Below are 20,545 nucleotides of genomic sequence, written 5' to 3' on the forward strand. Positions count from 1 at the left end.
TGTTTTCATTGGATTATTTTCTCTTAATTTCTCTTCTGTCATTCTTTTGTTGCTTCCCAAAGACATTCATGATAGTTCCTGGCTCTTCCCAACACAACAGCCCGCACTGCCTGCCTAGGCCTGGCGGCTTGTAGCACAAAAGTGGACTTCCCCATGACGTTGCAGTGCCGCACACTGGGCAGTAGATGAAACAAAGGTTTGTCAGCCCAAGCTCAAATAATGGCAAAGCAGCCCTAAAAGATTGCAGTGTCTACATTTGGGTCCCATTATTCAGAAATTTGCTTTGTCACCAGGTGAGATTTAAGGATAAAAGAATATGCTCACTTACATACAAGGATTTGCAATAATGAAAGTGAGTAGTAAAAAGATAGAACAATGGTATTACGATCACATTTAACTTAAGAATTCTACGTTGTGATTTCAGGATTGTTTTCTCCAGTCCCTATCCCTCCAGATGAATCAGAATTGGAAGCAAAAGGTTTGCAAGACAGGCACTTCCAGGAAAGTTGCTTTGCCTCCATTGTTTGTACCAAAATAGAGTACTATCATTGCTCCAAGTTCTCTTTTTTTAACATCTGAAACATGCCACAAAATTAATACAATTCACCAGTAATTGTTATAAAGTCTAATGCTTTGTAATGCTCTAAAACCTTTATGTGTTTGGAAATGTCTTCATCATCCAATCTGGGCCGTTATTTCCTGAAACGTCAACGTTACTAAAAGCAAACATGACCAAGAGTATGAGCCAATGCACCTTTGCTCTTGCTGTCTCTGTTTTTATTTCTGCTGCTATTATAAACCGGCCTGGTGTGGAACACACTGGATTCGTTAACCCCCACATGAAGCTGGCATCTGGAGCTGGCCAGGGAGGAAATATGGCAAGTGAGCCAAGGGGGTAATATATTATTATTATTTCATTACCAACAGGTGATACCCATAGGGGGTAGATGAAGGGGTGGAAGAGTGAACAGGGAGCAGTCACAGAACTGGGACATGGAGACAACCGTGGCCAATGAGTGTAAGGGAAGGAAGGCTGAGCTCCAATTTTAACAACATTGTGAGAAAGAGAGGAGCAGCACAAACCAGTAGCCAACGCCTTTTGCTCCCTGTAGACACTTGTAATGAGATGCCACATCATATTTGTTATTAATCTCCACGGCACTCCCAGGCAAGCTGCTCCTATACAGCTTTCCTTCATGCACTCCCAGAAGCTGCTCCTGTAGAGCTTTCCTTCACACAAGGACCACATGCAGCACGTCTCCTCCCAGCTGGGCTCAGCTTAGAAGCTTTCAATGCATTTGGGGGAAAAGAGCAAGAGCAGGGTGGGCTTTGCAAAAAGCCCTTCATTGCCCCACTTCAAGGTTCTTGCAGAAGTGCTGTCCAGGGCTTCCAGCGCAGAACAGGAACAATTTCAGTTTCTTTTTTTTTTTTTTTTTAATTACCTTGGATTCAGCGTTGGCTCCTTTCCTTGGATTCGGTGTCAGACGAGCTTCGGAAGTCAGTTCCACTTCCAGCTTTGCCAAAGCAAAGCCAGTTCCTGCTGCTGCAAAGAAGTGGTAGGGAGCAGTTTCTGTTGCCTGTGCCAAGTAGAAGCACGGAGCTGCTCTCTGCATACTGCTCACCAGGGGAAACAGGCACACAGGGCTGCTCACAGCATTTGGATAGATGGGTAGGAGCCAGCCAGAAGGTCCCTGCAGCAGGACAAGGTATGCACAGAAGGGGCAAGCTGGTCTTAAAATGGGGCAATGCAGTGCAGAACAGCATCTAGATGAGCACCAAATAGGGGATAGTTAGCAACATCTCCACGTGAACCTGAAAGCATATTCACTCAAGGTGTAGTTACTGTTTTCCCAGGAGGACTTGTTAGTAGTAGCACCGTGTAAAACGCTATGGAGTAAAGGCATAAAGGCATGCTGTGCCTAGCTGCGAGGCGCTTCCAGGCAGATGAACATTTAGCACCTCGAATATATAAATACCCTTGTTATATAACAAGGTTTGAGTTATGTTTCTTACAGTCTTGGTGAAAATCGATCACAGCTCAGCCTCTCCGTGGATATCATTGCAGAAGTGCAATGACTCTCTCCAACGGCTGCCAAACCTTCCCATGCACACGCCCTAGTGTCACCCCTCTTGCCCTCGGCTGCTGCAGTCCTTGAGGATGGTGGATTTCAAGCCTTTACTTCTGCTTTGCAGAGCCCAGGAGCACTGCTGGAATCCAGCAGCCCTTTCCCAAGCACAAGCCCTTTCCCAGGCTCCCTCTGCAGCAGGTGACAATAACCCTTCTCCATACCGTTGTTCAGAAAGGAATGTTTTTTTCACAGACTATTCATTGACATATAGCTCCCACAGCTAATCCTGAAGTGCTTTCTAACACCATAAAGTATACACGTTACAGAGATTAGAGCTGAACAAATATTTCACTGTAAATCATTTATTCAATAAGTTTCATATGGTGGTGGGGTTTTTTTTCCCTCTTTGGGAACTGTCTGCAAACTGAAAGCCAAATTCCCAAATTCATTCATTAGTCAGAATTGCCCATGAATTTCTCCTGCAGATAGTTTTTGCCCTGCAGGCCATTCATGGACAGTTTGTTATGAATAGCCTCAATTCAATGCTTGGTTGGTTTAGCTGCTGCAGTCATGTGGATGTGTCTCTGTTCTGAATGAAAATTCACTTTCAAATATGAACCAATATTCACAGTGAATTTCCCCCTCTGGTCACTCAGCCTGGTAGGAATCAACCTATTCAATCTAACCGGGTGGGTTAAGCTGTCCCCCTCAGCACAACAGGCTGGAAAAGGAACAGAGCGACGTCCAGTTGAAGTTGTTCTGTATCAAGGTGGGATGGGAATACCATGAAGTGTCAGGGCTGGTGTCCTCACTCTTCCCTGAAGGCTGACCACCAGAAATGACTGGGAAGATGGCTGCATCTACAGTGCGGCATCGCCTTGTGTAGCACAAGGATATATATTCTATCCCGAGAAAGATGGATGCTTTCTCCTTACTTAATATTCTCATAAAGAAGAAACATGGGTGAATTTTGAGTCACAGCCAGACCTAGCTCCCTCTTGCCAGCCGCTTTCCAGTGGGTTAATCCATTCAGCATGTTTCCAGGGTGTTTGTAAGCATCCTTCGTCTCTCTAGAGAAGGAAGTAGATGAAGTAGAACATTGTGTTGCAAACACTAGTTTGAAGTTTGAGTTACCATTCAAAAAGTCTGCAGGCTTCTCTCACCCAGTTATCTGTCTCCAGCAGATGTTCTTCACATCAGATCACTGTGTTACTGAGTGCTGCTGCCAGCACTGCCAAATCCAGCTGCTCCTCACACGGGGGCTCTGAACACTGCTGGTCCTGCTTCTCCATCAGCAGCATGCCAGGGCAGTAACACCCTAAAACATCTCAGGAGGGTAACAACAGGGACTATGTGTGTGTCTCAGCACCACTGGTGTGCCCTTAGGAAGAGATTTCACAGGCTGATGCACCATTTTTAATTGTAAGGTTTCTTTTCTTAGTTCTGAGGTTTGCATTGCTCTGTGTAGCCATTTCATGACAGAGAGGCAAATCCGAAGCCCTTCTCGGCTGGGATTTCAGATAAACACATTGGCAGCTAGGAGAGAATAGTAAATGACCCCAGCTGGAGAAAATGCTGATTTTATATTGAAAAACTCAAAGACAGAAGATGGTGGTGGGTAGAGGGAGGAAAAAGGAAAAAATACCCAAACCCAGTAAACAACTGCCAAACCTCACCATTTCATGATGAAAAACATTTCTGTTCCTTCCCTTGAAAAGCATATGTTTACTATGAAAATATTGCATGGAAATTTCATATGAACTTTTTACTGTCTTCCTTTTTTTTGCCAGAGAGTTTTGAAGGAGGTCTAGTACAGGCTGAATAACAGCTCTACGTGTCTCCAAGCTGCCATTTGAAAGGTATATTTGTATTCTTTGTACAAGAAAAGCCCCATTACAGAACCTTCAGAATGTATACAAAATAACAAAACCTTCTCTAGACCTGCATTACCTTGAGCTTTGACCACAAAACCTGTTGAGCCTCAGTCTATTCAAGACACTGCTGCCATTACCCTCTCCAACACCTTTTGCTCAAACACCTCCAGGCCCTCTCTTGACCAGTTCTCTTTCCCCTTTGCAGTCCATTTGAAGCGTTTTGCCCTCATCTTGACAACTCATCCTCCACCCACCTGTTTCTTCCATCAGCTTTCTAGCAGCACCTCTGCTGAAGCCTCTTGAGCAGTCGCCCTTTCACCTCTTCCCAAAGGGTCCTGTGGCCAAAGATGCGCCCCCGACCCCTTCTGCAAAGCTGTTTTTGCCATTCTCCACACCTCTCCCTCCATGAGGTTTGGATTTTCAAGGTTTTCTTTCAAGTACCTGCGAGCAAATCCAGCGTTCCTTTGCTCCTCCAACCGCACAGACATTGCTGAGTAGGAAACTACAAAGGCACACGTGAAGCATGCCTGCTCATTCATCTTACTGTCAGTCTTCTTGCATCCTTCAGGAGAGCAGACTCTAAACTCCTTGGAACAACTGCCATGGCCTTTTCCTATCTTTAAAAGCTCCTACCACTTTTATCATGATAACAAATAAACAAACAAACAAACAAAGAACCAACAAAGAAAAAAAAATAAGCAGCATTTCACCTAGGACGGAGATGAAACCTGTTTCTGGTTTGCAGCAGCAGCTGTTAAACAGTGAACAGCAAAGCTGCATCACAGCAGGGAAGAATGAGAGGGAAAAGCCTGTAGCTGCTTAAAACCACTTTGGTAGGAATTTATGGAGGTGAAATAATTTACCTATCTAACTGTAAAATTTAATCAAATGTCATGGTTTTTACTTGCGGGACACCTTGGGGTGGGAGTGGTAGGGTGTCATAGCTGTGAGTCTTGCAAAAAAAAACCCCAAACCGAACTAATCTGCAAACAAAACACATGATATTTTTCACTAATTTGCAAGAAATTGTGCATTTAAAATCCGACTGCTTCCCACTGTGTGTTGCCTGCTGCCACCCCCGCCTCGGAGCAGCTCGGCACAGCCCCTCACCCAGGCAGACCCTTCCCCTGCAAAAGCGGGAGGGTGACAGATCCCAGCTAGAAGTGCCACTGTCTCCCTCGCCCCTTCCCAGGAAACGCAGAGGATTTTTCCTTTCTGACATACATGAAGGTTGCACCCAAGGTGACACGAATGAAGGGTGCCAGCTCCTTCCCCACGCAGCAGATTGATTACAAAGCTATTGGGCTAGAAGGGGAGAAATTGGAAGCCCGGGGTTTGGAAAGGAGCCGGGTCCTGAAGCTGCGGCGCAAAGCCCCGGCGGTCGGGAGCGAGCCGGGAGGGATCCTGGAGCGCAGGATCCGAAGCGCTGGATGCTGCTGCCCCCCGACGGTCCCTCCCCGCCAGCCGCCGGCGGCCCCGGCTCGGCTCGGCTCGGCTCGGCGCGGCTGGGCGCGGCGCGGGGGGGCTCAGCCCAGCGCCGGGGGCCGGGGGTGACAGCAGCCGGGCCAGGGCAGGGCGGGCCTGCAGAGGTGACCCTGAAAGAAAGCGTCGTTTTCGAAGGGTTTAAGTGCAGTCATGGTCTAGAGGAAAAAAGTCTATTAAAAATGACAACTCGGTGCTCTCTATTTTATTCCCTGTCACTGAGATTTATTTGCTGTCCAAAGTCTCTTTTTTTCCTTTTTTCCTTTTTCCTCTGTGTTACTTTTTTTCTATTTTACTTTTTTCCCTTCCTTTTTTCTTTCTTTTTCTTTTTTCTTTTTTCTTTTTTTCTTTTCTCTTTCTTTTTCCTTTTTTTCTTTTTCTTTTTTCCTTTTTTCTTTTTTCCTTTTTTTTCTTTCTTTTTTCCTTTCCCCCCCCTTTTTCTCTCTTTTTCCTTTTGTTTTCTCCTTTCCCTCCCTTCTTTTTCTTTTCTTTTTTTTTTTTTCTTTTGTTCTTTTCTTTTTTTCCTTTTTTCTCCAAACTACAGGCTCCACCTGGCAACTGAACATCCAGCTCTGGTTCTGACACCTTGCAGTAAGGGTACACGTTGATAGCTGGGGCTGCTACCTTGGCATCCCCCCAGACCAAAGTCCACAAGATATCCACACAGGATAATCTGCCCGCATCGTATCGGGGCAAGCTTCTTCCAAGCATTGGCTCCTGCTCGCTCAGCCCACACTTTGCCCAGCCACAACTCATCTCCATGGCCTGCCTGGCCTCCTTGCTAAGCCTTGCTGGCAGGAGAGCTCAGGAACAGGGCTGGCTGCTTTCATGACACATTTTATTTGCTATCCTTGATGAGTGACAGGTGACGTGAACGCTGCTTTATATCTCCATTTACATCTCTCTTAGAGGAGGGGTGGGGGAATGTGGATCTAGATTCTCGCATCATTTGGGACGCCAGGGGTTGGTACCAGCATTCCCACAGAAGCTCTGCGCCTCGGAGGCAGGGCAAACACCGAGATAGGCAGCTGCCCATCGCACGGGCACCCTTTTCATGGCGAGGTGTGCTGCCTCACCACGGATTTATGGAGGAGTGGGCAGGACTAAGTTGTTCTTTTAAGAGGTGGTAGAACGAAGTCTTTGGGTACTGGTGGAATGATGGGCCTCACTGTATAGCCAGGCTCCTGAATTCCCTCAGAGACCCACACTAGGGCTAAATGGCCCTCACCACAAAACTGGGAAAATTGAGAGAGATGAAGGCATTTGGGAGGAGGCAGAAGATGGATGAGCAGAGGAAGGAAGGATGGGGGAAAGGCCTTAGACCTGAAAGCCAGAGAGTGAGGGGAACTGGAGGAGAGGCTTCAGCCTCATGGACTGGGGGGCCAGGACTGAAGAGGGTAGGGGACAGGGAAAAGACAGGGAGAGGGACTGGAAGAGAAGGAATGGCAGAGTCCACAAAGAGGGAACAGACTTGTCAGCAGTAGGAGAGGCAAAGCAGAGGCGGGTGACAAGAGATAAGTCCTCTCTGAGGCAAACACCAAGGGAGGGAATAGCCTGGAGAGGATATATGGATGGAAGAGAGGAAAGATGGAGAAAGCCAGAGGGGCCTACGTCTGAGAGCAGGAGGCTGAGGGAATAGGACACTGGCTTGGAAGAACAGCTGCCTTGGGGATAAGGTGGATGAGGAGGGACAGCACAGAGAAAGATGCAGCCGCCCCTGTCTGTGCGGTGGCTGTCACCGTGCAAAGGAACTGTATTGACTGTGAAGGTTCTCAACATCTTCTCAACAAATGGCTGTTTTCCCCAGCTCACCTCTGAGCACACTCCCTGACTACAAGTTACCAACCTGCTGGGAAGCTGTTAATGCTGCAGCCATCCCGTTGGGAGCAGCCAGGGCAACAGAGCCGATGCTTCTACCTGGTACCCGGACAGCAAGAGGAACCACCACACAGTGCAGCAGTGGCCAAGTCCTGACACCAGTTCACAGAGCAGACTGGCTTTTGTGCCACTCCGTAGCTCAGCAATGTTCCTCCAGCCAGTGCAGCAAGTCCTAAACCACCCGCTGCTCCCCAAACCCAGCAGCTGGTCCCTCTTTCAAGGCCATGTGACACGATCAGCAAAGCTCTCCACTTCGTACAAGAAGCACCAGAAACATGAAACCCATCGCTCCCTCTTTTTCTCCAAGTAGCAAAACATTTGTCTTTCCATCCAGGTCTGTGGAGGGCTCGGGGGTTAGCTGGGTGCCCCCAGCTCCCAGCCATAGCTGGGGGATGGGACTGCTAGCCAGCTGTACGCTGACCGCAGCTCTGCCTGTGGAGGTCATACCCGGCTCTCCTGTGCTTAATGAACACTCCCAGCATTGAGTTTGCTAGATGCTAGCTAAAACCGGCCCCCCATGGCTTTCTCATCCACAGGATGAAGCCACCAGGCTTGCCAAAGGTGACTGGAATGGAATTAAATCCCTTCTTGCATTTCTGAAGAGCTACTCTGAGTGTGGCTGGTCATCTACCTCGAGCAGCTGCAGCCCCGACAGAGGAGAGCGAAGGAACGAGGCAGTCCTGAAGACAGGTTAGCACTAAGGAAAACCCTAGTCTCTGGTTGCAAGTAAATGAATGATAAGTACAGAGATCTGTGTATTCCTAGCATACCCCCTCTGCAGCATCCCCAGGGCTGGCAATGCACATATGAAGAAATATGTAGATTATCCTTAAAAAATAAAACTTTTATAAGGTGGTCAGTCAGAACCAATATTGGAAGCATTCCCTTTTATCCCTGTGCCTAGTAAAACTGTGGACTCTCTGAGCAGAGATCTTTAAAAGCAGGTTAACCATCTATCAGCAAGCAATTAAATATAGTTCAACCTCTTAGGTTGGACCCCATGGGGTTGCTTGGGCATGTGTGCACGTGCAGGTGTGTGTAGATTAGATGATATTTTTGAAGGCATTCTCAAGCTTGTTCTTTACAATGATATCAGTTTTCCAGGTGGGGAACAAAAGTTTCAGAGAGACTAAAGCTAACATTTTCAGGCTCAGACTCCGATGTTCGGATTAACCAAGGGGTCTGCCACCGACACGCACTCTAATATCCAGCTGTGGCCCCCCAGGATGGGTGTCTGAATTCCTACATCCCTCAGGTCATGCAGCAAGTCAATGACAAGCTGAGAGTGAAACGCAGATCTGACTAGTTCCTCAGCAGCCAGTTTGCTGGACCACAAGTGCCCCATGTATTTGTCTTCATTTAACATGCTTTTTTTTTCTAGCCTCTTGAGTAATTTCCTTCCCTTACAGGATATAAATCACACACCTACAAAGTAAAGAATTATTCAAAGAACATTTATATTTAAGCTCAGAAAGGAGTTTGAATTTAACTCCCTGGTGGCTGAGATTTGACTGGCTGGTGAATATAACTTGGCTTCACTATATGAAGATGTTTTATGGCTTCAATACTCGCTGGCCTGCAAACCAGTGTTCAGTACACTGGGGTGCTCCTGTGGGTGAATACCCTTGCCTCGAGTTAACTTAACACTGCCTGCATTCATTTCACCTAAATCGAACTACGAACTAACGAACTACGCTGCTCTCAGCCCCCAATGCACACATGCACACATCAGCCTTTGCCCCAAGTTAACTCCTTCAGTTTAACAGCTTCATTTCATTGCACGCCACTCAGCTGGAACAAGGGAACAGAGGTTTCTCTTCTCTAAGTCACACCACAATTTCATTTTGTCCCCGATCCTATTTCTGATAAAGACTGGGGAGGAAATGCAGGAGTGGAGCCATTCCCAGTGACTTCAATAGCATTGATAGTAGCAAGTGTTAAAGGTAACCTGTTGGTATGAAACAGGATACTCTTCCTGTTTGTGAAGTATAGCTTTGCAGCAGAAACATCACCAGAAGCTTTAAATGAGCAGCAAAAAGGACCTAAAATAAATTAATACATTGGGAAGAATCATAGTGACCATGCTCTAAACAGCCTTGCACCTAGTATCTGTTCTCTCCCACTCCTACCCTGTGTAGCTGTTGCACTTCTGAGGGCTGTTCCCTCTGTGTTTCTCTTTAACAAGCAGCGGATTTGCAACAGATCTGAGTGACACAAGTCTAATGCTGCGACTTACGCTTACGAGAACCGAAATACAATGCAAAGATGCATGGCCATTCCATCTACAAAACAGACAGTCACCAATAACTTCCCAAAATCTTTGTAAAAGAAAGCAAAACAAAAATCTACAGCCCAAGAATCCTTTGTGGCCAAAAATAATAATAATAAAAAAATATTTTAAACTTTCAGAAACTGATTTGATCAATTGTAATACAGACCTTGGACTCCATGCCTAGAAATAGGACACGGCCATCAGGCACCGCAGCTCCCTCGCAGGCAGCAGACAAGGAACTTCAGTTGAATGAAAGGTTCGATGTACTGTGTGGTGTGTGCTGGGGAGAGATGGGGCACAATGTTTATATGGAAGCCCAGCTGAAAGGCTACCAGAAAAGCCCCGTGGGCTGTAAGCTCTTGACTTGACCGACAAAAATAGAAATGAGGGCACGACACAGAAATCCCTAGTATAAGCTGTATTCCAAAGGCAAACATTATTTGTCGAATAGCTGGGCTTAACACCACAGTTGGTTTGGACATTTCACAGACCAGCTTTTGGTAAACACAGATATGGAACCAAGCTCTGATTTCGAATATCTCAGGAGCCCACTGCCTGGGGCTGGAGAGGGTTCTCTGCAAAACGAAAAGCTTTGGAGTCTGGTGACATCTAAAATCTCTTAAGGTCATGTTTCCTATTTCCCACCCACATGTAGCTGAAAAGAAAATCAAACTTGGGAGGTTTGCATACAATGAATAAAAAAAAATCAGCTTGCCCTTTGAACCAGAGCCCCACCAAACGTGCCTGAGCAAGTTCTTTCATATCTGAATGCAAACTCTGGATGTCCTTGATGTTGCAACTAACTGGGCCCATTACTGAGCGTGGACATGGGCACTGGTTTCACAAGGAGCCTTAAACCCCAGAGCTGCTTGGCAGGCACGTAAGATCTCATTTGCAGCGGCTCTCACCCTGGGGGCTCCCCCAAGCTCTGAAGCATTGCCTCAGCAAGGAGAAGCAAACTCAACCAGGCAGCTCCTCCCAACCTCAACAGCAAGGCAGGACAAATTTAAGTCAGCTGTGAGCCCATCAGGAGTCAGTTGCTCCGGTGGATAGAGTTAAATAAGGAAGCAGCAGCTCCTTACACTGTTTCTGTCCCATCTCTTCCCTAGCATGGCACATGTACCAGCCCATTCCCCGTGTTTTTGAATCCCAGACCATCATAACATGAGGAGGAATGGGAAGGCAGGTGAAAACCATTTGCTTGTGGGACTCACACAAAGCACTCAAGCCTTCCCACCACAGCACAGCACACACCACAGTTGTGAGGGCAGACCCTAAGTAACAATCTTGGGGATGGAAAAAAAGGAAGAGGTGTTGATAGCCAGGGCGCAGAGCACTGAATTCTTTGCAGGACCAGAAGGAAAACCAACCTAGGAGCTACTCCGGAGGTGCAGCCTGGTGCAGGCGAGCTGGCCAGCTGCTGTGGTTCTTCATCCCTCCGGAGGATGTCACCGTAGAGCCACCAAACAGAGCCGAGCTTGGTGACCCAAATGCGGAGCGAGCGAGTATGCCCAGTGCTCAGCTGCTCTGAGGGCAGGAGCCCCCGACCCCCCTGTTTACACACACCGCCACCACCACCACCCCCCCAGAAGTAACCAACTTTCCCTAGACCAGCGTGCAACTTGTGGAAGGACAGACGCAGCAAAACCCACCGTGATCTGAGAGATGTGCAACAGGTTAGCCTGGAAAACAACTGCGATGAGTGCTCTGGGTGGCTGGGGGAGTGAAGGCACTGGGTGTCCGCACACCTTACGTGCCCGCGTTCAACCTCTTTTGGTGGCCCTGAGCATGGATGGGTGAGTGGAGGATGCGCCCACCCACCAGATGGGCAAGGAAAAGTGTGACTGTGGAGACTGTGTTCACAGACAGCAGGAACAGGCTGCCTTCTGCAGCCATGGAGCAAACCAGGGAAGAGCTGGTGGGAGGTCCACGTGCTTGCTCACCCTTTTCACCCATTTCTGTGGTTTGCGTCACGAAAAGGTGGTCCTTGGTTTTACGTGTATTTGTGCCAGCACCAAACCACAGCCGAAAGGAAGAAGCACTAATGGGTGTTCATGGCACATTTCTGCGATAGTTTCTATCCCTCATGGTACATCTTAACTTTTAAGAGTTTAAAGCCACACTGGCTTTTCTACTTTTTCTAATTTTAGCCTCTGCTGCCCTTGGTCCTTCATGTGGGACACAGGGGCACACGTGTGCCTTCACCACAAGCCTCAGCTCGAGAAGACAGAAGAGGATCACGAGTGGAAATGCTGTACAGTGATGTAGAGCATTAAAAAAAGTCTCTAGGCTACTGTGCAACCTTAGAAACTCCACAGCTTAAAAGTACTGCTGGTGTAACCTACATCACGCCCCTCCCCATCTCAAATACCCACATGGACAATGACCTGGTGATTGCCATACATAGCTTGCCAAAGTGTCCTGAGATCCTTAAAAAAAACAAAACCAACACCCCCACCCCCCCAAAAAAAAAAACCCACAACCAACTACCTGAGAAATTCTGCTCTTATTAATAGTACCCAGGAAGCTGGCAGGCAGGCTGTGGGGCTCAGCCCCCAAACACAGTGGGTTTCAATGCAAGAAGCTGAACTGCAGAGCCTCTGGGCTTTACTCCATCAGGTCCCTCAGCCAACGCTTCTCTGTGCGCATGCACCACGTCGGTTTTCCCATTAAAGCGTATCAGCTGGAAGCAAGTCATCATCCCTCCCCCAAGTATGATTTAATAAGTCCAAATCCAGGAGCTGACCCAGACTACATCCAGTGCTAAAGAATCACTTGCCAGCCAGCCGTGCGTCTTAATCTCCTCTCTTTGCTGCTATTTGTTTTGGGGGGTGGTATTGTTTGTTGATTTTTTTATTTTTTTTTTACATGGATAGATTAACTTTCCTGCCAATCCACTTTCTCATTCAAACATGTTACAGAGGAAGTGGGAGGAAGGAGGGAATCAGGGAAAAAACAACGAGCAGAAAATGGCATTAGAAGGCTTAGTGAAGGGTCTGATCTTCAGCCACGCACACTGTCCCGTTCCTACACATCAGCTGTGCTCTATAAAGCAGGGCAGGCTGTACCACGGGGAAAGGAATAGTGGGTTTTAGCTGTCGTTTTCTATGGAAACTCATCAGAGAAAATATGCCAGAGCCCTAGAGTCGGGAAGGCCCAAGGCTACCACGTTTCTCCTCCCCCCAAAAATACATTCACCAACCTGTGCCCAAAGCCCTTGCCACATTTTACTCCCCACTCCCCCTCCGCGCTCTGTAGGAGACCTGATGAAACTTTCTGCACTGCCCACCAGTGGCAACGGGAGCTCTGGGCCAGTGCCAGGCTCAGGAAATGCCTTGCATGGGCTTTCCCGTGCTCAGGAGGTCACAGACCTCTCAGTCACATTGTCCCAGCACTTGCAATGTGCAGAGGCAGACACAGAAGAAAATAATCTGAGAAAAAAGAGCCACAGCCTTTCACTGTCCCGGCTTTCAAGGCTTGCTTTGTCCCTGATGTTCATCCGCTCCCCACGTGAGGAGAGATGTAGCTCAGTGATGCTGAATTCCCTCTCTCAACACCCATATTCCTGACCCTCATCAGCACATCTGTAACAAGGGCAGATGTGTAGAGCAGAGTGTTACAGCAGAGCTGCAGCAAGGGCACCGTGGGGAAGCCCTGCTTTGCTGGCATCAGGAGAACAAGCCGCCGGCAGGACAATCAGCAGCACTTGGAAAAAGCACAGAGAGAAGGGCAACTCAGTCATCAATACTCACACCAGCTCGGCCCCAGGCGCCCCTTTAACAGAGGCTGTATGAACAACAGGGACCTGCTGGGTTTGCTCTGAAGCGGCCATGTGAAAGAGATCCGCTTCCTCCGTTTTCCCTGCCCTCTGCCTTATAAGTGTTCGAAACCCTCTTAAGACAAGAACCATTTTGGGTGCACTTGCTGTTGGCACACACATGCCCAGACCCATCCACTTGCTCGCGAACCAGCAGCGCCATGGCTGGGAGAAGCCCAGTTAGCGAGCGGACACACAAAGGCACTTGCACGCCTACAGTAGATGAAGCTGGGATGCAAAATGTCGCTTCCCAGAAAAATCCAGTAACCTACAAAAATTTACCAATGCGTTCGACGAAACCAGAAATATAGTACGAAAATTCCCCTGATATTTTCCCTTTTTGAAAGGGGGAGAGGATAAAAAAAACCCTCAGTTTGATTTCCTCTGCCCAGTACCAAATTGATCTCCCAGTCACCTCAGTCCTGGTGCCATCTGAGGCTACCCTGATTTGAGATACTCTTCATGAGGACCTAAACCATGATATAAGGAGGACTGATCTCCTGAGCATCCCAGGTCCTCATGGGGAAGACAAGCAGCCTTGGACGGGACACCATCTGTTAGACTGGCTTCTGCTGGAAACTCATCTGTGTTCTGGCAAGAGTTTGTTGAAGTGCATGTGTCTGGGTAATTTTAGGTGGTTTTTTTTAGTTCAGATGAATCAGCAGATTCCAGTCCAAAAGCTGTGGAAGTTGAAAAAACTTCTGGCAGTCTACAGACCAGATTTCCTGAATGTTTTAAATCAAGCTCTCATCTACACCAGCCTCTAAAGAGATGTCCAATTCTAAAGTGTGAAGCATCTTCTCATAGATATATCTCTGTCTCGGCACTCAAATGTAGAGTTAATACTTGTGCTAGAACAAGTTTCCTTCTGATATTCTTTGGTGGAAGGTAATAAACCCGATAGGTACTGACATTTAAAATAACATCCATGGCACCCACTGCGGTGGGCAACCTCCACGACACAGCTGAGGTTGAAGGCTGTCAGCAAACTCAAGCATTTCAGTAGTGACTTTCACTTACAATTAAACTGGCCTGAACCTTTGCTTTTATCGATAAAACAGTCACTCTGGAGCTCTATCAAGTCGTGTAGCTGGCACTGCTTTTGGCTAGGTGTCTGTACGGCAGCAATGCCTCACTAGGTACAATTTACAGGCTACAACTCCAGCACACCAGGGGCTGCACAAACCCAGCACACTACCCTGTATCTTGGGAATTCCGGCTCTAGATCAATAGAAATGTGCAGGTAACATAAGGGGCAAGGCAGTGGCAAGGAATGGATACTGGAGCAGAATACTGACAGGGCCATCATGAGAATAAAATGCAAAGATGCTATTAATGTCACATCAAGGTCACACAATCAAAAAATGAAAAATGCAAACATCAAGATCCCTACTACAACTTTCTGAAAATGGCAATGCAGTCATCTCATTTACCGTAAGGCCTATAGCTGAAAATACATTTACAGGAGTATTTTAAACTAGGTGTTGAAAAATACCGAGGAATGAGAACATGATGCATATGCAGCAGGGCTGAATTACGACTGCTGTTGGATCAGTAGGTTTCTGGGTTTAATAATCACTCTAAGAAAATCCAGGGGATTTTAAAGAAGCAGGGAAAATGAAACACAGGGAGAAAAATGCAAAATTTTTGGCAAAACATCAGGTTGCCCTAACTAATAACAACCTTCTGCTAGCAGCTGTTGATACAAACTAAGCAGCATGTACTTCCCAGTCCCCTTATGCCCTGGGAGCATGAATGCTCAGACACTGGAATTTCCCATGCTCTGTCTATGGGGATCCGCACTTCTGTTACCTTCCTGACAGTTTCCCCCATCAAACTTCTTGAAAATCCCCGGAAAGTCAGTGAGGACCTTCCTGGTGACTGCCTTAGATACTGAATCTGGGCTGAACATGCCATGTTTCAGATTGCAAAACCGACACATGAGCAAAGTTAGGCAATTTTAGAAAACATTTTCCCACATCACTAACAGCAGCAAAAGATCTCCCCAACCAAAGGACAGAAAATAAAACTCACCTTTGTCTAGAGAAGTAGAGACCTTGCAAGCCTGGGAAACTGGACCTTCAAGGGCAATGTGTCAGGCTATTACAAATGAGAAAAACAAGGCTGTAGTACCAGGGTTCACTACCAAACTGGCTGATGCAATGACGCACAGGTCCTGGTCGCACGGTCACTGCTTACTGTCAGTCATATCAAGGATGAGGATTAACAGCCAAATTCATTGTAGCCACAGAATTGGGGGTGGGGTGGGTGGGGAGCAGGCAGTAATAAGTCCTTTTTTTATATATGAATAAAGTTTTATTGAATTTTAGACAATTAGAAAGAACAAAGAAAGAGGAGCAAACAGTCTCATGGAGGGTAGGAACCAGAAGAGCTTTCCCAGTAGAGGAGGGGGCTGGCTGAGGGCAGTGCTCCTGTAAATGTCACACAGGGGTTGTTACAAAAGCAGAGAGAATGTGTCTGGGCTTTTCTTGGATTGTTTCTTTTGTTCCTCCCACATTAGGGTTTCTAAAGCCACCCTTCTTCCCCCATCAATCCACAGGCAGGAAGGGGACTGCTCCAGGGAAACGCGTGTACACACAGACGGAGCAACCACCCCCCTGCACCACCCCCAGGGTTTGCACCCATTCTGGATGGAGTCAGGTAGAGGGGGAAGGATGGAAGGTTGGACTTTTTCTCTCCTTTTCTTTTCCTTTTTGTTTTAAGCAAAGAAGGCACAAAATCTCAGCCAAGCTTCAAACCTAGTGCTGCGTGGGAGCCCCAATCTCCCCAAAAGCCAGCGTGTTCATGTGGGAACCCAGCCCTCACCTCTCCACCCTCTTCCTCAGAGTCTGTGCTTGCATCTGAAAGGTAGCGCTCAGGCAGGAGGCCCTGCCCAAGGTCTGTGCACTGCTAGGGAAAGTAAAGCCGTGCCGGAACAAGGGAAGTGGGGGTGAGGAAGAGTCTGTTGGCTTAAACAGACCCTTTTTCCCATGTGAGAGCCATGGAAAGTCACCTGTGACTCTCCGCATTGCTTTTCCAAGAGCAGACCTGGGAGGGCTCTGGTGCTTTTGGAGGTGACCGCTGCCTTTACATGTGCAAGGGTTGCTGTTATGCAGGAGAGCTGAGACACCCACCCAGGTACAGCCCCTTTGAGCCACTGCTCCCTAGGAGGGTAAATCCCAGCCCTCCGTTCAGCCCTCCAAATGGCACCAGGTTCCTTCAGCAGCTTCAACTCTTGGCTTTGATTAAGGCTATGTAGTTGCAATAGAAAAAGGATAGGTGCCGGCCACAACCACCCCCCTGGCTGCAAGGAGATGGCAGAGCCACTGGAAGATGCCACCAGTACCCAACCCTGGGACACTGAGGGAAGTAGGGGGGGCAGAGAGATAGCACGTGGGCTTCCACAGGGTCACCCCCTCCATCAAGCTGCTACTTCCACTCTTTCTAAGGAAAGGGATTTGAAAATGAATCCTGCCAGCCCCAGCATCTGGGAATTCTGTGCGCATGGGAGAGCAGGAACGAAAACTGTGATACCTCTGTGTGAGGGCCCCAAGCACAACACGGGCCCTGCCACACCGGCCAGCCCTGGATAGCCCGATAAGGAAAACCCACCATGCAAACACCAAAGCTGTGAGGGTTTGACCCCACTTGCCCCAAATCAGAGCAGCCCAGGGGCAGCAGGTACCTCTGGATGTGCCTGCTGCTCTGCCACACCACCCTGCTCCTCTCTGCCTCTTGAATAACCCCAGCAACAGCCTCCACCACCCCCCCCAAAAATAAAAAAAAAAAAAAAAGAAGTGAGCCCTACAGCAGCAGCGACGCACCCTCCCCCCTTCACTCAGGGAAGGATGCTCAGACAGCTGCGTCCTCCACAGCCATGAGCAGGGCTCTGGTGGCACCCCAAGCTGGTGCAGGAAAAACACCCAGTCTGAGGAGGTCCTGTGTGTGTCTGCATCTGTGTGTGTGTCCATGTCGGAGTGGGGGAAGAACTGCAAAAAATAAAGACAAAAGCTCCCCAGCCTGCATCCTTGCCCAGCCATCCCCTTGGCCAGGCTGGTGGCTGTGCCTTCATCTCACCCCTCCAGCCTGGCCCATGCCCCCTCACGCCCTCCCTCATCTGGCTGCAGGGCCAGGGCTGTGGGGAGGGGGCTGGGGCCGCCACGTTGAGGCATACCCTGCCTCAGCACACCTCCCTGCTCAGCCCCCCCTGCCCCGAGACAGGCTGTCATCCTCTTGGAAATAAAACAGCAACAACAACAGAAAAAAATAATATATATATATATCTCCCCAAACCTCCCTGAAAGACCCAAATGGATGGAATCAATCCCCAGCAAAACCAACGGGAAATAAAAGCAGAAGTCCCCCCCCGAGGTCAGGGCTGGGTGCACATCTTGGCCGGGGCTCAGCGGCCGGGGAGCACGTCCTGACCTCCCTGCTCCTCCAGCCTTGGCACATCTGTGGCGTCCACCGACGCGAGAAGCTCCGACAGCCAAGGGGGATGCGGCACGGCCGGGGCTGTCCCACCGGCCGGCAGCGGCCTGGGGAGGGGAGGGCAGGGGGGAGAGGCAAGTGTGTCCCCCCCCGTCACCTCACTGCCATTCAGGAAGGAATAGGGTCTCTTTGTCCCACCGGGTGGGAGAGGCCCCTTGCTTGGCTCTCAGCCGCCGCGTGGCCCTACACAAGGGAGCCAGCTCGGCTCTGGGCGGGCACCATGACGGGGACAGCCCCGATCCGCTCCAGCGTGGCCTGGCTGACGGCGTAGGAGCGGGTGTGCGGCAGCCGTGGCTTCCTGCTGACCGAGCCGTTGCTCCGGATCACCTCCTGAGGGGACGGCGCCGTGTTGGCCGTCACCACCAGCGTCTTAGTGGGAGCTGGGGATGGGTGGCCACCATTGGCATAGACGGGACGGGTGCTTGTGCTCCCTGAGCGGGAGAAGGGGGGCTGGTGGGCATCATTGCTGTTGCTGAAGCGGGTGAAGGAGTCCGTGGCATGGTTGGCTTTGGGGTCGTTCCAGTAGCGGCTGTTGTAGGTGTTGGAGGAGGTGAGGGTGTCGTTCTCTGATGAGGATGCATCGGCATGGAATGTCTTTGCGGTGGAGGAGCATTTGGGCGGCAGGTCGTCCTCCCTGGGAAGGAGAGCATGTGAAGGCACACAGAGGATGCTGCCCGCAACACACCACCACCACCACCATCACCACCAGCCCCTGTGGGGGTCAACACCATTAACTCAAGATGAAGGACAGCACCAACATGAACCAGCGTTGCTCATGGGCTCATTTGCTCATCCCTTTTGCAAGACCCACCTCTGTGCACATTAATTGCTCCATGTGCCTATCACTGAGGCCGGGACTCAATGCTGATGTGTCTAGGGAGGTAAAACCAGTGGCTGTGACAGCCACTGTACTTTGCAGGCAGTCAGTATGACTGTACAACCAACGAAGCTGATCCTCAGGGGAGCTGCAGGAAGCTACCAGAGGGAAAGACTGTGGCTGTAACACCAGAGAAGGTGACAGCTGTACCTCAACAGCTTTTCAGCTATCACTGTCTGGTATTGTGGGTCAGGATTCCCACCACATCACTCTCATATGGAGCTAGCAACATGAGGTCAAAGCTCTCAATAAAGGCAATACTGAAAGTAAAATCTGGTTTTACCCTTCTTCATTGCTCCCTCCATTTTCTGGATATATATGGACATCTTCCCTGGCCCAGTAGAACACACGCAGCATTAGCAAGAATGAGATTTCTGATTGCCTTCCTGCCAGCTGCTGCTTTGGCTGGGCAATCAGAGGTCCCTTGACACCAGCTTTCCGTGATCCTTACCTTATCTCATTGGGAATTTCCTCCTCTTCTTCTTCTTTGTGTTTATTTTTCCAGTAAAACAGTGCCATGGCCACCAATACAATGCAAACAACGAGCACAACAGCACCTGTGGCCACCGCTCCTGCAATCAGGCCGATACTCCGGGGGTGGGCTGTGGGGAGGATTGAACAGAGAACGGAGAAGAAATCAGGGCTGGGCTGTGGTTGTTCGTGAGCATTTGAAGCTACCGTGGCTTGGGAGTGGGGAAAGGCAACGTCCCCATTCCAAGGCACAAGGATCTTCCGATAGAGAGGCACATGGTGGCTCACAGCACACGCAGTTACGCACTTTAATGTCACAAGACAGAAGCAGGTGGCCAAGCCTCCCTTAGCAAAATACTTACGTGCAATGACTTGCAGGTCCAGAAGGCAAGTGCTGGTTCCAATGGCATTTGAAGCCACGCATTGGTAAAGACCTGAGGACACAGTGCTGATATTTCGGAGAGTGACAGTGCCCTGGACTTGGTCTAGTCAGAAAGAAAAGAAGGATTTAAATCCCTCCCCCCCCCTTGAGGAAAATCATGCAAAGGCAAAGTCAGCAAATAGAGAATTTTGGTGTGAGACTCTTACGAGAGAAATAAATTAGGAAATAACCTTGAGATGGAAGCACTGTGCACGTGCGTACACACACACACACACACACACAAGATTAGATCTTAAGGAGCTTACACTAGACGGTTCTTTTTCTTCTTCTAGATTAGTTTCTGCAAATGAAAGCTTGGGACTCTCAGCATCGTGTGAGAAAAGGGAGGAAAGAAGAGACGTGCAATTACCTATACCCAGATCTACTTGTTAAATTCAGTCCTGCCCTGCAGAACCCCTGCTCTCCCATCCCACCTCCTGCTCTGTCAATTTTCCTCATTCCTGAACTATGTAAGACTGAAATGCTTGCATATTCTTAAAATACAGCAGGATAAAGGGCAAAAGTATAGCTATCATTACTTGGTCAGGACACCTAGGCTAAGAAATCTTATGGATGGGCCTTGGGGCTGGGCAATACCCAGGCTGATCAGAGCCTTGCTTTTACACACGTCTGAAAGGCAGCTCTGGCAGTAACTTACAGGAGAATAGTGACCTCAGTGTGAGAAGCTGGAAGTATTTCTCCAGGGTGATTCTGCCTCCCTTCTCCCCATTTCCAGTCTATGAGCCTTTCATTTGGTTTAAAATGTGGGTCAATTGGCAGCTGAAATGTCCAGCCAGATGCCACCATCTGGCCACCATGTTCTCTCTCTCCCATTCAACCAGACCCTTGTTCCTCAATGGGGAATAGGTTCCCGTACCAAAAAAACCTGAACA

General features: G+C 48.9%; 1 protein-coding gene and 1 long non-coding RNA gene across 7 annotated transcripts in view; both read right to left on the reverse strand.

Annotated features, from left to right (window-relative positions):
- The window catches only part of LOC119148711, an 87,728-nt gene extending 72,195 nt beyond the window's left edge, over window positions 1–15,533 (reverse strand). For all 5 annotated transcript variants that reach the window (XR_005104467.1, XR_005104468.1, XR_005104466.1 and 2 more), the window contains exons 1-2: window positions 15,427–15,533; window positions 9,742–9,855 (exon numbers count right to left, since the gene is read on the reverse strand). This is a non-coding gene — a long non-coding RNA (uncharacterized LOC119148711). The remainder of the gene's footprint in view (window positions 1–9,741; window positions 9,856–15,426) is intronic.
- Window positions 15,534–16,109: 576 nt separating this feature from the next.
- IGSF11 (immunoglobulin superfamily member 11) overlaps window positions 16,110–20,545 on the reverse strand; it is a 109,132-nt gene continuing 104,696 nt past the window's right edge. For both annotated transcript variants that reach the window (XM_037390362.1, XM_037390364.1), the window contains 3 exons: window positions 19,594–19,716; window positions 19,212–19,362; window positions 16,110–18,517 (listed from right to left, as the gene is read on the reverse strand). In XM_037390362.1, the coding sequence (XP_037246259.1) occupies window positions 18,067–18,517; window positions 19,212–19,362; window positions 19,594–19,716 (725 nt within the window). In that variant the 3' untranslated portion in view covers window positions 16,110–18,066. The remainder of the gene's footprint in view (window positions 18,518–19,211; window positions 19,363–19,593; window positions 19,717–20,545) is intronic.

Source organism: Falco rusticolus, chromosome 5 (genome assembly GCF_015220075.1).
Source record: "Falco rusticolus isolate bFalRus1 chromosome 5, bFalRus1.pri, whole genome shotgun sequence".
Classification (NCBI taxonomy): domain Eukaryota; kingdom Metazoa; phylum Chordata; class Aves; order Falconiformes; family Falconidae; genus Falco; species Falco rusticolus.